At 41.7% G+C, this 15,445-nt stretch overlaps 1 protein-coding gene across 4 annotated transcripts; it reads right to left on the bottom strand.

The window, feature by feature from the left end:
* Positions 1-595: 595 nt before the first annotated feature.
* On the bottom strand, positions 596-14,030 carry si:dkey-33i11.9 (synapse differentiation-inducing gene protein 1-like). 4 transcript variants are annotated; one of them, XR_011077165.1, is made up of 5 exons: positions 13,747-14,030; positions 12,205-12,414; positions 2,513-2,647; positions 1,012-1,084; positions 596-936 (listed from the first exon to the last, which is right to left on the bottom strand). XR_011077165.1 is itself a non-coding variant. In XM_068568924.1 (4 exons), exons 1-4 carry the CDS (start codon positions 13,891-13,893, stop codon positions 1,082-1,084), a joined length of 495 nt encoding a protein of 164 aa, XP_068425025.1. In that variant the 5' UTR covers positions 13,894-14,030; the 3' UTR covers positions 596-1,081. The 4 variants fall into 4 exon arrangements, 2 of the variants coding, with proteins under 2 accessions (XP_068425025.1, XP_068425024.1); XR_011077166.1 differs by having other exon boundaries at positions 596-775; XM_068568924.1 differs by having other exon boundaries at positions 596-1,084.
* Positions 14,031-15,445: the final 1,415 nt, after the last annotated feature.

Raw genomic sequence — 15,445 nt, 5'->3', positions numbered from 1 at the left:
GGTGGTACTTCTCAAAAGGTGTGTGTAGTGAAGCACAGTGGTTGTACGTGTGCCACCGCGGCACCTTGCTCCTCTTCGTCAAGCAGTTCACATCATCATAGGGCGCAGTCCGCCTGTGCTGCATCATTTAAAGTTAAATGACAGATATTGGCTGTTATTAATGGCTTCCATGCAGAGAAGATGATCCAGACCTGCAGAGAATCATTAACCACAGACAACTGCACTTTCAGTAAAGCACTGAGCGGAGGGAAGAAGAAAGATCTGATGCATTTATGGCATCCGCTCATTTGAAGTGCTCGTCCCTACACAGGGTTTGAAAATACAGAGTGCAAAACAGACTGAAACAGCCAGGTAAACGAAGCACTTATTAGAAGAAATCCTCCTTTGCAATCAAAAGGAAAGCCACATGCTCACCCACTAATTCATGCCTGATTATGCTTCAAAAAGCTCTTTTGACAAATAATCCCAGTTGTGATCCATTTTGAGCTTAATGGTGAAAATAAAGTTCCCCTGAAAAAAAGAAAGCCGCATGCACAAGTTGTCACAACACGTTGATTCAGTTGCATTACTTCAAAAAAAAAGAGAAAATGTACCATTTGAATAGAAAACCAGAGGTTTATTGAGCCCAGTCAAATATCTGGTGATATACAAACAGCTCAATGATGAGGGAGAGATATAAGCAGAGCCAGAGAAGAGTGTGTTGCAGTAACAATCAGGGTTTCAGTTTGGAGCTCAGTGGTGTGAGCCGGACAGACCATGGAGATGTTTCATATGACTGCAGAGAACCATGTAGAGAGTAAAGAGGAAACACAGCAGCTGATTAGACCAGGAGGACGTAGGAAAAGAAAGGATAAGAATGTAAAGTAATTAGGCCTGTTCTTCTTTCTCCTTATTGAAGGACATCCAATTATGTCCAGTGAAGCAATGAGGGAGGGGCTAAGAGCAGGAAACCGGGATGAATCATTTACCGAAACAGCCGTGGATCACTTTCATGAACTCTGATTGACTCACACAAATGGAGCTGATTTTTCCAGACCTCTCCTCTACACCACAGCAGGAGCTTCAGGCTGGCCTGAGATGTTTACTGAACAAAAGAAAGGGAAAATATTCTTCCGTTAAAAAAGCAAGTTATTTTCAACACTTATTAAAAAACCTTTTGATACCACGCAGAGCGCAATGTAACGCCTGCCAAAGCATTGAAGTGATTGAAAACCTCCTGGAGAGGTGCTGCCCACAATTGTTTATTATCATATCACATTCTTTCAGGGCTTCCCTAAAACCTGAGCCTCTACCTGAAATTAGGAGGTAGCCACTTTTTCTTCACTTGTTTTTCTCCTCCAACATACGTTCTTTTTTTAGTTTACCAATTCAATGTTTCAACTGTAACTCTACATGCCATGACAACTTCAGACACCAATATTTAAAGCATTTGCTTGACTACAGAGTGCCCATTTGTTGTCTAATACATTGCTGAAGACCAGCCATCACATGTTTGAGTTAAAGTTTAACAGTGCCACTCTCAGAGAGCTGATCAGCTATAAATCATCTCAACAGAGTAGACAGCACAAAGGTGTTTTTCCCCTCTCAATACACTCACTTTATTTTTAAAGAAATCTCAAGTACAGTAAATATTACTTTTTCAGCTTTCAGCATGATTTATAAAAGAACATACAGACATTGTATGACAATCAACGTAAATACACATAACAACATGCTTTTAAAATAGAGCCAAAGCCACTGATAGTGCAACTGTCTGTGTCAGCCATATGGGGCCTGGTGTTGCTGAATCTTTTGCAGGTTTTATGTGAAGCTGTGCATTCCTGTTCAGCTGGAATGAGAAGGAGGGCTTTGGTGCAATTCATAGATTAGATCACCTCGTAATGTGCACTCTTCACCTTTATATCCTTAGTTAGTACTATATTATTCTGTGTGAGCAAACTTTTAAGAAGGTTGTGTGTTGTCATTTACAGCCAACAGTTCCATTGAAAGGGCGGCAAAATGTCCGCCACCGTACAATCAGACAAATCTCAATCTTTCAATTGCAAAACTGAAATCAGCTCAAAATAAAATCTGACACGCTACAAACTGTGTATTGATAATTATTCACTATTCAAACTTGGATTATAAAACAATTTGGATAATACTACACATATGTTGGAGCAACACTGACTTAAGGGTGAATTTATAAGGCATCAAAGTCTGAAAAATATTTTGGTGTGTATTTTTTATGTTTGATAACATAGAAAGCAAATCCCAAAACACATGTTGATATATGTTGAAGAAATATGAATCTATGAAACGCTGTACTGGTTACTTTACAGTGTTGAAGAGTAATGGATTACATGGCCATCTACTGTGGATTAATACATCAATAACTTTCAGACACTTTCGGGCGACTTCTGGGTTCCACATTTTTAACAAAAAATTCTTCCGGATGCCCAATAATGTTCCTAATGTGGTCTAATAAGCTGGAAAGACGATGAAACAGATTTATTTATGAAATCGAAGTCACCATAACCACAGTGTAAATGATGGTGAGGATGATCAACCCGATGCCGAGTCCCAGGGCCACGTGGTTCAGTGTCCTGGCCATCCTGCTGCTCCGCTCCGCCGAAACCTGGTCCCCGGAATGGTTGGCTTCACGGGCCTGAAACACATTTTGAAATAGATATGAGTGAGGTTAAAGAACAAAACATGCCGAAAAATGTAATTAAACTTGTAATAATAGGTGAGATTCATGGACTGAATCTGCGATAACCAGACATGTAGATAGATAGATAGTTATCTACTTTATTGATCCCCGAAGGGAAATTCAAGGTCCAAGTAGCTCAAGACGTCACACAACATAATATATACATACACACACTATTAAAAAAGATTGTCCGAAGAAAAATTAAAAACAGGCTGGGTGGGAAGAAGTCCAGGCTAGAGTGGAGGGAGGGGGCGTGTTGTGCATGGGGCTAACATAGCCAGTAGATAGTGAACCCCGTGTATAAATTGTGAGTGACTGGGTTGGGATCTGTGCATATTTGAGGGGCAGGAGACTATGCAGAAGAGTCATTTTGACATTTTGAACACTCAGAGCAGGCTTTCTTCACCAGCCTGTGCAGTCGCCCTGCATCCTTCTTCTTCGTGCTTCTTCCCCAGCGCACCACCGCACAGAAGAGGACGCTGGCGACGGCAGACTTGTACAACATCTCGAGGAGTTTGCTGCAGACGTTGAATGACCGCAGCCTCCTCAGAAAGTACAGCCGGCTTTGCCCTTTCTTGTAGATTGAGTCCGTGTTGGCAGACCAGTCCAGTTTGTTATCCAGAGTTACCCCAAGGTATTTGTATGTGCCTACCACCTCGACATTGACGCCCTCACTGGAGACTTGTAGCATAGTTGGTTTAGACCTGCGGAAATCCACCACTACTTCCTTGGCCTTAGCGGTGTTGAGTCGTTGGTGGTTGAGTTTGCACCATTGCACGAAGTCCTCCACCAGGCTCCCGTACTCCCCCTCCTGGGCATCCCTGATACACCCCACAATTGCAGTGTCATCCGAGAATTTCTGCATGTGGCAGGACTCTGTATTGTAGCAGAAGTCAGAAGTGTACAGGGTGAACAGAGCAGGAGAGAGCACATTTCCCTGTGGTGCTCCGGTGCTGCAGACCACAGTGTCTGACAGGCAGTCCTTCAGTCTGACAAACTGTGGCCGCCCCGTCAGGTAGTTGGTAATCCAAGATACGAGGTGATCTTCCACGCCCATCTGCAGGAGCTTGTCTCCCAGTCTGAGAGGGTTGTATGGTATTAAAAGCACTAGAGAAATCAAAGAACGTGATTCTCACAGCACTTTTCCCCTTGTCCAGGTGAGTATGCATCCTATGCAGCAGGTATGTGATCGCATCGTCCACTCCTACCTTCTCTTGGTATGTGAACTGCAGTTCACATACCAAGTGCGTGTCGTAACTGAGGTCTGAGTATGTGCAGTAGCAGTCTCTGCATCATTGCATGTGAGTGCTACCGGGCGGACGTTGTTGAGTTCAGTTGGGTGCGTCTTCTTGGGGACAGGGACCAGGCATGATGTCTTCCAGAGTGTAGGAGCCCTTCCAAGACGGAGACTAAGGTCAAAGATGTACTGGAGTGGCTCACCCAGTTCAGCTGTGCACGTCTTAAGCAGTCTAGGGCTAACTTTCTCCGGGCCTGCAGCCTTCCTGGAGTTAAGTCTCCTCAGCTCTGCTCTCACCTAGTCTGCTGTGATGGTAGGGGGGAGGGGCGGGTTGGAAGGGGCAGGGAGAGGGGGTGTCTGCAGTCGGTGGCTGATAGCTGGAGAAAGAGGTCTGTGTGACTCCTTTGATGGTGGGGGGTGGGGTGAGATGGGGGTGTGTGTGGGACGGGGGTGGAGGTGCAAGATGGCCATGCACTACAGAGGCAGCTCCTGGAGAGGGGAGGGCGGACATAGCCATAGGACAGTCAAATCTCCAGCCCTAGTGTGGCTAAAGCAAGACAAATCTTTGTATGTGTATTGAAATTGAAATGGTTATGTTGTCCTTATCAAGTCAATATTAAACTTACTTTATATCTAAAAAGTTGCACAATCAGTCTAAACTAATACGGACATTGGAATCGGCTTCTAGGTTGGTGTGACGAACAATTTATTGTTTATTTACACATTTCGGGAGGAATGTTAGCATTAATTTAGAGTCACCAGGCAAATGTAAGTCCAATATATACAAATATATATTTGTACTATGAATGTAATTAAAAATGTATCTTTTTCACGCAACTTCTGCGTTCCATCTTCACGAAGTCTGAGTTATATACTTTGAAAGCAAAGTTTGTCAAAAACCCTGTCGTTAAATTTTCAAAACAATTTAGCTTTTTTAAAAACAGTCACGTCTTCCACAACGTGATCCCGGACGAACATGTAAAACATCACGTAGTATCCTCTTAGTAACGCGAAACTCACATGTGAAAAACAAACAGTCCTGCTATTTTGCAACCGCTGAGGCGAACTGAAAGTAGTCATTGCTGGTTACATGTTACTCTGTGTGAACTGTAATCTGTCAGATTTAGAAACACGTTTGGTCGAGTATATAATGCACATAGTCCCTTTTGATCGAACACAAACTGAGCAGGTGAACCCAGTTTTAATCCCTTACTTATTTCCACTATTCAAACACCATTTACTGGGTAAATGAAGGAGGAAAAGAAAGACTGAATACAGATGTTTTCAGATAAACCGACACACATTGTCTAAAAAAAAAGAGAAACCATAAAAAGGTGGTTTCACTGGTTTCCAGTTTGATCAAAACATGAGCTGTTAGAGCCTCGTGAAGCAAGAGGCCTGTTGTGAGGAAAGGGGCCCCGTGCCTTTAACACGAGAGCCTGGATCTAATCAAGCTCCCACTCCTACACTGCTGTAGGGTGCTGCAGGAATGACGTGTTTATGGAGGCCAGCCCCCGAAAGCACTGCACTTTTTCCCTTGACAAACATTTGGCTTATGCAAACAAGAGTTTATGATACTTACAGGTTTTTAGTCAGGAAGATAATCTTCACCAATGAACAACACTTTCATGATTTTTGTCACGTGAATGCAGTTTTAAAGTTAAAAAAAATAATAATTAACTTTTGGCCATAAACAAACCAAACCGCGGTCACACGACACAAAGAGGCTGACACATAACAGCTTCAAACTCACGACCGAGGGATTTACTGACACATTTTATATCCTCAAAACGTTGCTGTTCGGACGAAAGAACAAGACGCGCTAAAATGCTCGCTCTTTTCTGGGTTTCAGGACAAATTCAGTCCTATACACAAGAGAGTGCTGCAGGAATGCGAGTGTGTGTTTTGTAGATGTCACGAGAAGACCCCGTCTGCTTCAGTGAAGCTGGTTGTGATAACCGGCAGCTGTCTGGCTGCACGTTCAGCCACAGCCACAGCTGTGTATCCTGTTGTAAAAACTGTGGCTCTGTTGCTTTCGGTAAACAGATATATTTGTTACTGTCTCAACAAGATTAGATTAGATAGAAGTGTGTATCAGGGAAAGATGCAGTCTGGAGCTGTTAGCCGTGAGCTCAGCACCGTCACATTCCTAAAAGGTTTACTCAGGTAATTTTTGTTTTCATCAACAGGGCTGTGAAACTGAGTATCTCCACTAAGAATCACACAAAAGCACCACTTTGTGCTATAATCTGTTATAATTGAATTAATAATAACTTTGGGTTTGAATAGTGCGTTGGGCGGGGATCTTGAGAATTGTGCCTCTTTCCTCACATCGCTTATCCCTTGTTTGACTTCTTTAAACTCCTTTTTCACCTCGTCCAGTTTGCCTTTGGGTGTTAGCAGGTCAATTAGCTGATTTAAGCTCGCTGGCTCTGCTCCTGCGACGTTCCTCTCACGCCGCACTTCACTGTCTTTCTTCCTTTTCTATCACCTCTGTCTTAGTTTCTTTGTATCCGACCTCTTTATTTATTCCCTTCTACATTATATTGGATTCATTTATTTTAAATTATGATTTTTGAGGGTTTATTTTCGCTGAATTGAGAGAGCTCAAAACTACGTGACCGTTTACTGCGCCATCTTGGACAGTCTGAAGAATTGTGCCTTGAATGCATCTTCGGACCATTCAATTATATCAGACAGACTGATACACTGGTGCTTACATGTGATGCTTTTTGCAGATTGGCTCGGCGTTCCAGCTGCTGCTCGATTGGCTGCCTGTCTGCAATAATACCTGAGTGCTCGTCTCTCTTAGAGGGCATGTGTGGTTGTCAGTGTCTGTCTCTGCAGTCGCTGTGCATGAGAGCAATCTAAGTAATGGTGGGGAAGGATGGGCTTGGGAGAGCTGGGGGCTGGTATTTCTGAGAAAATCTCAACAGGCGGAAGTGAATGGAGCTGATGAAAGAATTCTGCAAGGGCTTTCTCACACACAGAGACAAAACAAAAACCACAACGGCGGAGGAGTCAAGCTTTGTTGTTTCAATGTGGCAAATCTTCTGCAGTTTCAAATCTTTCACTCCGTTCGTCTTCGCTTCACTTTGACTATTTACTGGCACGAAACATCAGGTGTTGCTATCAGCATGGCTGAAGACAGAATTATCACAAACACTGCAGCTCCTCTCTGCCCGATACAGCTCCCCAGCACCTGATGTCACTGATGCATTAAGCAGCTGAGTGAATATTCAGCCTGAATTCATTAAGACACAAAAGCAAATTCAATATTGAATCCATATCTCCAAAGGAGCGGAGATTGCTCTGTGCGTAAATATGTATATATATATATATATATATATATATATATATATATATATATATATATATATATATGATACTGTTTGGTCTTACGTTCAACATAAAACCTTCAGAAGATGATTATTTGTCAATGTGATGTGAAATTGTGTAGTTGTAAGCTGGTTATTTTTGTTCATCAAGCGCGAACATTTAATTAATAAGACTGTTGTTTTTTGTAATTGCAGTGTGTTAACAGAAATCCAACACTGCTAGTATACCTCGGAGTCCAAGCCTTCCAGTAAAGAGATATGATTATGATCACTTCCAGCACACTCACTCTGGGGAGTACTTCATAACCTCAAAGCCATCTTGACTGGCAGGCAGCAGGTGTTTCTTGTTGTTGACTGCAGCTCGGTGGTTCCCTAAATCCCTACAACTGGCAGCGGTACAGCGTGCAATGCTCTCTAGAAAAGAAATGCATTCCTTAGAGTTATAATATTTGGATTCATTCTGATAGGCAGCTGCGAAATGGCTGGGAACCGGCTGTATGCAAGGCTAATATCTCATGTTGCAAGTGCGGCAACAATCATGGTTTTGTTTCCTCACTCTTCTGGACCATGATGATGGGCTATTTCATTAATTGGAGAGTTAGAATTTGAGTTGCACACTTAGTCAGGCAAAAAAAATTAAATGTTATGCTGCATCGTTCACATGTAAGGAAGAAGAAAACATGAACCTAAACATGATGATTTCACTTTACTAGTGCAGCAATGTGTTTTTCTGCAGAAGGACAGGAAGTGCAGAGCATGGATGAACACTGTAAGAAAGCCCTGCAAGTTACTGTCTGGATGTTCATCTCCTGTCAACAAGTGCTAAACGTTGAGGAAAAGCTCATGCTTTGGAAAACAAAGGATTGTTTGATGACACTGTAAAAGACGGAAGGAGTGGCTTGAAATGAGACACACAAAGCACTGATGTTGGATCCTGACAAAAGCAGCTCTTGTCCGGACTCTCCAGTATCTGTGTTGAGAATTTGAACTCTCAAGTCGCATCCAGAGTCCAGCAGGAGGTTTCTTCTCTTCATTATCAAAGACCCCCAAGGAGAAAAAATTTGCTTGAGAATAAACTTTCCGCTCTTGTCCTTCGAGGCTAAAATGCCTGACAGTCAACATTAAGCGAGACAGATTCCAGCAGCCAGCTCCATATTTCCCGACCACAGCCCCTGACCATATTTGTTATTTCCTATCTTGTTTCCGTTTCTGCCGCCCTTTCCTGTTTTGCTTTCCAGCTATAAACTCTGATGCAGTCTGATACAAACCCAAACAAAGACATGTCCTTGTTGTCTCTGCTCTCAACGTCTTGGATTCTTTCTTTCGGTTGCTTTTCTTTATTCTTTTTCCCGCATCTTTGTTTCCGCATCTCTCGAGGCCTTCCAGTTCATCCAGCTACCGTATTATGTCGCCACACAAGAGAATAAAGTGAGCACAGTGTTTGCCACTTTCTCTCTTTCACTTTTCAAGGGAAATCTAGGGAAGGTCCACTGATTATGTCCTCATGACCGTGTGGTAGCCACCGCTCATGCTATCTAAGATGCTATTTATAGATCGAGGCATTCCTGAACAGTCAGTGTTTGGAAGTAGAACCTCCGACTACAGCCATTGTGATCCAACACTGTACATAGTGCTTTGTGAAACACCATTTTCCTGAGGAACAAAAAGCTCTGAAGAAATGTGAGTCATGGAAATAAAGCAACATAGAGAAGTGATGCACTTCCTTCCTGTCTGTTAAGTCCTTTCCATAACAAGTGTTTCCAAAGGTTGCAGCAGGTAGTGTTTGTTCTCCAGCGGTCTTGCTTTCAGGTGACTTTACTCAGTGTTTGAGTGGGCGAGGGCTCAGTATGCAGGATTTACTGAGACAGACGGAGGGACAGGCAGAGTCGTATAGAGAGCTAAACCAACTGGACAGGAGTCAACAGTAGTCCAAGTCTGATGGACAGGAAACACTGCAGGGACATACAGCTAACAATGATGCCGCACTGAGGGTCAACAACGTGTCCAACTGTTCAACAAAGTGGACTACATTCTCCTGCTGATTGCGATGCTATCCCTTCATATCCCTTCACTTATTGACCGAGAGCCAGAATGAGGCGCGTAAACGCATCATGGAAACTACAATCTGTTACAGCTGTGCACATAACAGCCAAGGTCCTCCGATGTGTACACAGCTTATTATTGTTTCTGTTCTCTTTCCCGACCGCCAACGAGTAATTTAATTACGGTATATCTACGGCCTCTTCGCTGCGCATTAAATGAGTGGGACCGCAGGGAAACAGACATTTTAAAGTGTGATACAAACTACCTGCCAAAACACACTTTTGATACTTTGGTAACAAAATACAATATATGTGTTCAACTTAACAGCAATGTGCACTGCGAATTAACTCATACTCGTCTTTTTTTGGAGTGACCCTGCTATTCATTCACGCCGCGATCATCTCTCAAAAGAGCATGTGTTGTCTGTCAGAGTGTCAACCTGCAACGGTTCTCTTCAGAACTAATAATGACATTTTTATTTTACTTTCATGAAATACATACGACGGCCATGGCCTGTTTTTTATGTGGACCCTTGCAAAGGTCATTATCATCTCATACCGTTTACGTGTTAACATAAGATCCAACATAGTGGATGATAAGCTCGTATCAAAGAAACTGTTGATAGGGGACATTACGAGCATGATTATGAGAACAATGTAACAGAGCAGTAGAGGAAGAAACAGGCATGCCCTTTTGATTAAGTGTTGATTGTGGATTTTTTTTTCTTCTATAGCCTGTTTCTGTTATACAGGAAGATATGAATTGTGCTTGTGAAATATGTTACAACGTCTGCTATTGCTCAATCTAAAAGCACGTACTCTGCAGGCTGGGACAAACGGTTGAGAAATATTGAAGACTGGGAAAGCAAAGCATCTGCAATGTAAATAAGTCAAACTGGGGTTTTCCACAAGGCTTTGTGAGCTAAAACTAAATATACATCAACATGAAGTGCTGTTTTAATAACCCTTTAAGGACAATGCTTAAAGTTTGCCTTCTTTTTAAAGGTTCATTCAGTCTCCTTAAATACCCCCCCCAAAAAAAAAAAAAGTTTCAGGACTGAATGCTAATACATTTTTCAATATCTCATTTCAAGAAATATAGAATGTTCTACAAAAAAAACCCTAAGTGTAAATATTATAAGCAGCCGCCAAGATCTCAAGATTTGACCTTTCTTGGCCCAGTTGACGAAATCAAATCTCTTTTTCTCAGAATCATGCCAATGAAGCAATGCCTGGTCCCTGCACACATGCTGCTGTAATGAAATCAGCCAACTCTTTCCAGTGGCTGTGTTCTGTTTGTCCACCGTGGATAAATGCTCATAAATCTGTTTCGACATCACACACACAACCTCATAACATCTGATCTTGCCTTTTAAGACCAAATGCTGATTTTACCTCAAATCTAAATTAATCAGCGCAAACACAAACTGCTCGCTCCAAAAATGTCAACGATGCGTGGCTCATCGGGCTTAGACGAGTTCAGCTTCGAACGTATTGGTCATGGTGTGCATGCCGATCAATAAATACTCAAAACCTAAGTTGACATCATCTTGCATAACTATCATGTTCATTTACCGCGTGACAACGTTGGGTGAATGACAGCGGTCTGTCTCTGAACATGCCGACACTGGGACCGGTCATATGATCTGCTGGACACAAACTGACTGAAATGGACTTTGCTTTGCATCTAAACCAGAGAGAGGTGAGCTCTAATCTAATGGAATAACAGAGTTCAGACTCTGTTCTGTGTGTGTTGCTTTCAAACATCAAGGTATATAGAGAATACTAAATGTGGAGTAAGTCTTAAAATAAAGTGAAAACAACTGTTGCCGCTCTAAAAGGTATGCCACGGCAAGTTCAGCATGTTTGCAGTGTAGAATACGTAATAATTATTATTCGTTTATAATTAAACGTTCCATTAAAAGCAACAGTTAAAGCTTTAAAGCTTTCCATGTGCAAGTAGGGCTCTCGTTAAATAAACTTAAAGGCTCAGGTCAAATACATGTTATATTTGGCTTTGAATTTGTTTTAAGAATTGTGTAAGAAGTTGCACAATACATGTTCCCAAGTGAAGACTAAACATGGACCACATGGAAACAATCAGCCTACTTTCCCTCTCGAAGAAGATGTTGTTTTTTTTTACACCATTCCACTTCAATGAGACACAGGGCAAAAACAAACTCACCAACGTTGAAATGACCCAAAACAACCATACATCACTATAAGCTGAAGCATCACCCCTAATCTAAAGTAATGTATTGCGTAAAACAAACCTCCTCGAGTTGTCATTAAAGGACTACAGTTAGTACACATAGAAGCACATTTAGTTGTGTTTAATAATTAATTTCCCCCACAGTATTTCATTAGGCAAAGCAAAACATATTCATAACCAAGACCAGTATACCGCTCACCTAATGCTACATTTAGGACTTCAAAATGTCCTCCATTTTATCGTTGAAAGCCTGTTCCCTGTCCTCCCTGGGCCTCTTCCCCACAGATCGCCACCCCTTCCAGTAAATCTCATTCACTTCCTCAAACTGGGCACTCTCGCACAAACGCTCATCCGCCCACATGTGAGCAAGTTTGGCGGTGTCCTGTATCCTCTATCAGTTATTTACTTATTCACCTAAGACAAGAGATGTCTTTGTTTCCTCATCATCTGCTCTGCAGCTATACTGTGTATACTGTGGCAGTGAAGGATGAAAGTACACAATGTGTGAAATGTGTTAAAAGGGATTCTTCATTATTAGTTTGATATATTTTTTTTAATGACGCACGGTTTAGCTGTGGCGTGGGCTCTACGTTGGCACATACTCAGAATGAAATGACTTTGATTCGGGTTGGGGGACATTGTGCTCTGTGGATCCACGAACAATTTCAATGCATTAAACTCACCGAGATGGAGTAGATGAGGGCGGCGATTCCTAGTGGCATGCAGCAGCACATCAGGGTGAAGATGGAGTAGCACAGGTAGTCGTTGACGGGGACAGCCAGCGGGCCTCGAGTCACGAACACGGTGGGCTGGACTGTGACCGTGGCTTGCTGTCCTCCCGGGTACTGCTGCTGCCCATAAGCACCTCCATACTGCGGCGGAGGCCCATAGCCCTGCAGGCCACACCCAGGAAACACAACTCAGACTCACTTTCACGTACAGTGAAAACCAGTTTTGAAAGGGTGTTGAATGAATTACAGAAAACTGTACAATGTAATCCCAGCACGCCTCAATGTTGAAATATAATCTGTAAGCGCTAATAAAAACATATCTGAACTGGAAGTTGTTTTGTTGTTTTGCTGAGCTTTTTTATCGTTGCCTTTAGGGACAAAAGAGCTTTCCATCAGCAATTACTGTTGACTTCTTCATAGTCAATGAAGAAAAGAGAACAGACTACATAGGCATTCAACTTGTATATAATTAGATAAATGAAAGCACAAACTGTGAATTATTATCATGATACAATGAACTTCTGTAATTGATGATTTCACAAAGTGAATTAATTCACAGTAAGCACTTATCCGTCAAGGAAAATAGGCGAATAGCCTACCTAACATAATAATAAAAAACTAACATCTCAGCTACGTGTTGAGAGGGATGTGAAAATCGACGTATGGCCATTTCCAGCAGGCCTTCAGCCGGAGCCGGTCGTGGTATAATAATGACGATATCACATACCTGGCATACAGCAAACCTTGAAGGGCCTTTTTGGCCGGCCTCCTATCTGTTACAGCTACATGTCACATGCCTGAGCCGCCATGACCCAATATAGACCAAAGATGTAGTTAAATTACTATCCGGTCCACCAATAACTTTTCATCGTTTTAATGGGGAATAAGGTTGACTGCCACCGACTCCAGACTGATTTCTACCATTACTTGTTCTTGTTGAAGCCCTTTGCTTTTTTTTTGGCAGGTAACCAGAGTCATGATAGTGACTTCATGACAACAACAAAAGGTTTAAGAAATGTTTATTAATGACAATGCTATTATAATGTTCAACATATTACATAATGCCGGGTGTCTAACAATTCTACATGTAATTAAATATACATACAGACTATAGTTGTATATCTCGAGCCTATCTTCTTGTGTTATTCAAAGTTTCCTTTAAATTTTCCTTTCTTATATTTATATTTGAATTTCGAAATATGATTTAAATAATTGTTGTTGTTTTTTAATTAAATGTATATAATCAATATCCATGTAATATAAAAGACTTCACCACGGCAGGCCACCCGTTTGATTTATTTAACATTAAACGACGAAGATAAACTTGTTTTGCCGAACCAATGTTTTTTTTTTTTCTTGTTTTTTTTTCTTCTATTTCACATCATTTAAACTGATGAAGAGAATACCAATAATCACAAAGTGTTTGTCATTCACTCCTTCTGCAATGAAATCCTCCACTTTGTGGATCGAGGGCGGCCCGGTGCTGCGTCCTACCTGCTGCGGTGGCGGGTATCCCATGCCCGGCTGGGGGTACCCCGGCTGTTGGTAGTCCTGGTAGGGCGGAGGGGGCGCATGGCCCATCGTGGACTTCTCACCGGCCCATTCCGGCGGAGGAGCGGTCGCAGACTTTGAGGGGTCCATGATGCAACAGCGTCGGCTGCCAAACTAAAACACGAATTTTCTTCCAAGTGCTGCAGCCACAAAGTGAATTGTTCAAGTTTCCGACTGCGATCAGGATTTATCCTTTGTGTCAAGAGACTCAGACAGACCAGGGCAAATCTGGTCAAGACTTTCAAAATAAAAGCTCAGTAGAACGTGGACTGTTTTTTGATTGGCCGAATAAAGTCAACGCGAAAACAAGATTGTGCTGACATTGTGTCATACGATGAGATGAACTCACGTGAAATAGGCCTTCTGTGTAATGTGAGCATGCACAATAAAGAGAATACAAGCAATCTAATACATTATGGGGAAATATTCAACAACACAATATGGACTTTTTCTAAAGCAATTAGCAATTAGCAATTAAGTATCACAGTTGTATATCTTAAAAGAGATGACCAAATATTCAAGATAATTTGGAATTACAGTCATTTGGTCTTAGATCCACCAGACATCACGCTTTAATGTGTAAGTTTACTTGTGGGATGGTCCAAACATGTTTTAGGTTTAGTCCCTTGTCTTTGGCTCTGGCCAGTGTCAGCACTCAACTTATATTTCTGTTTATGTCCAGTCCAAATATATGTATTTATGTTCATATTCACATCATCAACACTGTCATGCGACTTGTTATGAGGATAAACTCCCTGATTTATATATTAAGGAGGTCTTTGAAACACATCAACAGACAAAGGACACTTTTTTAATTAAAATAATAATACTAAGAAAAAAACTATTTTTCATCCTCAGCCTACCACATATATATACACACACTTAAACACACCTGCAATTATGGAGCAAACATAAAATACTGCGAGGAAGTTCACTTGAGAAACATTCAAAGTATAGCTTCAACACAGTCCATACACATGACCAATATTACGAAACATTTTAGGCTTTTATTTTTAATGCAGATTTGTCTGATTTCCGGTACAATTCTGGCCACCAGCGGCTGACGTGACAATGCCTCGCCCAAGTCATTAAATCAAGGAGGGGTCCTGGGAAAAAAATGTTGATGTGTGCGTGTGCGTGTGCATGTGTGTGTGTGTGTGTGTGTGTGTGTGTGTGTGTGTGTTTGTGTGTGTGTGTGTGTGTGTGTGTGTGTGTGCGTGCGCGCGCGTAAGCGCGTGCGTATGTCGAAACATAAATAATGCAGATGGTTGAAGAGCTAACTGAATTGTTTGATGAGTATAAATATGCCGGTGTCCACTAGAGGGAGACAAGCCATCTGCATGTAGTTTATATGCCATTTAACTGTATTCATATGTTATTTTATTGTTTTACTCTGCGGTGCTTTTACAAAGCGTTACGTGGTATATTTGATCTATTGCTTCATTTTATTTCTTTAATCCAGGCCATATTTTACTTGATATGAGAGAAGAACATGTATTTATCACATGAGGACGTATTATTTATAATTCATCCAGTTCAATTTGAAAACTGAATGTGAATACTTAAAAGATATTATGTAATTGAACTTTCTTTATTTGATTTGACAGTACAAAGGTGTTGGATGTGAGTAATAACAAGCTGG

The sequence above is a fragment of the Clinocottus analis genome, unplaced genomic scaffold (genome assembly GCF_023055335.1).
Source record: "Clinocottus analis isolate CAN_PGR_092001 unplaced genomic scaffold, fCliAna1.0.p SCAF_9, whole genome shotgun sequence".
In the NCBI taxonomy this organism is placed as follows: Eukaryota; Metazoa; Chordata; class Actinopteri; order Perciformes; family Cottidae; genus Clinocottus; species Clinocottus analis.
This window is presented reverse-complemented; position numbering and strand designations above follow the sequence as displayed.

Excerpts from the sequence above, each read along its gene's own strand:
- si:dkey-33i11.9 (XM_068568923.1), bottom strand. The coding sequence starts at position 13,893 with ATGGACCCCTCAAAGTCTGCGACCGCTCCTCCGCCGGAATGGGCCGGT. Across the intron at positions 12,415-13,746 it reads GATACCCGCCACCGCAGCAG|GGCTATGGGCCTCCGCCGCA; the intron begins GTAGGACGCAGC and ends TGTGGCCTGCAG. Across the intron at positions 2,648-12,204 it reads CCCTCATCTACTCCATCTCG|GCCCGTGAAGCCAACCATTC; the intron begins GTGAGTTTAATG and ends AATGTGTTTCAG.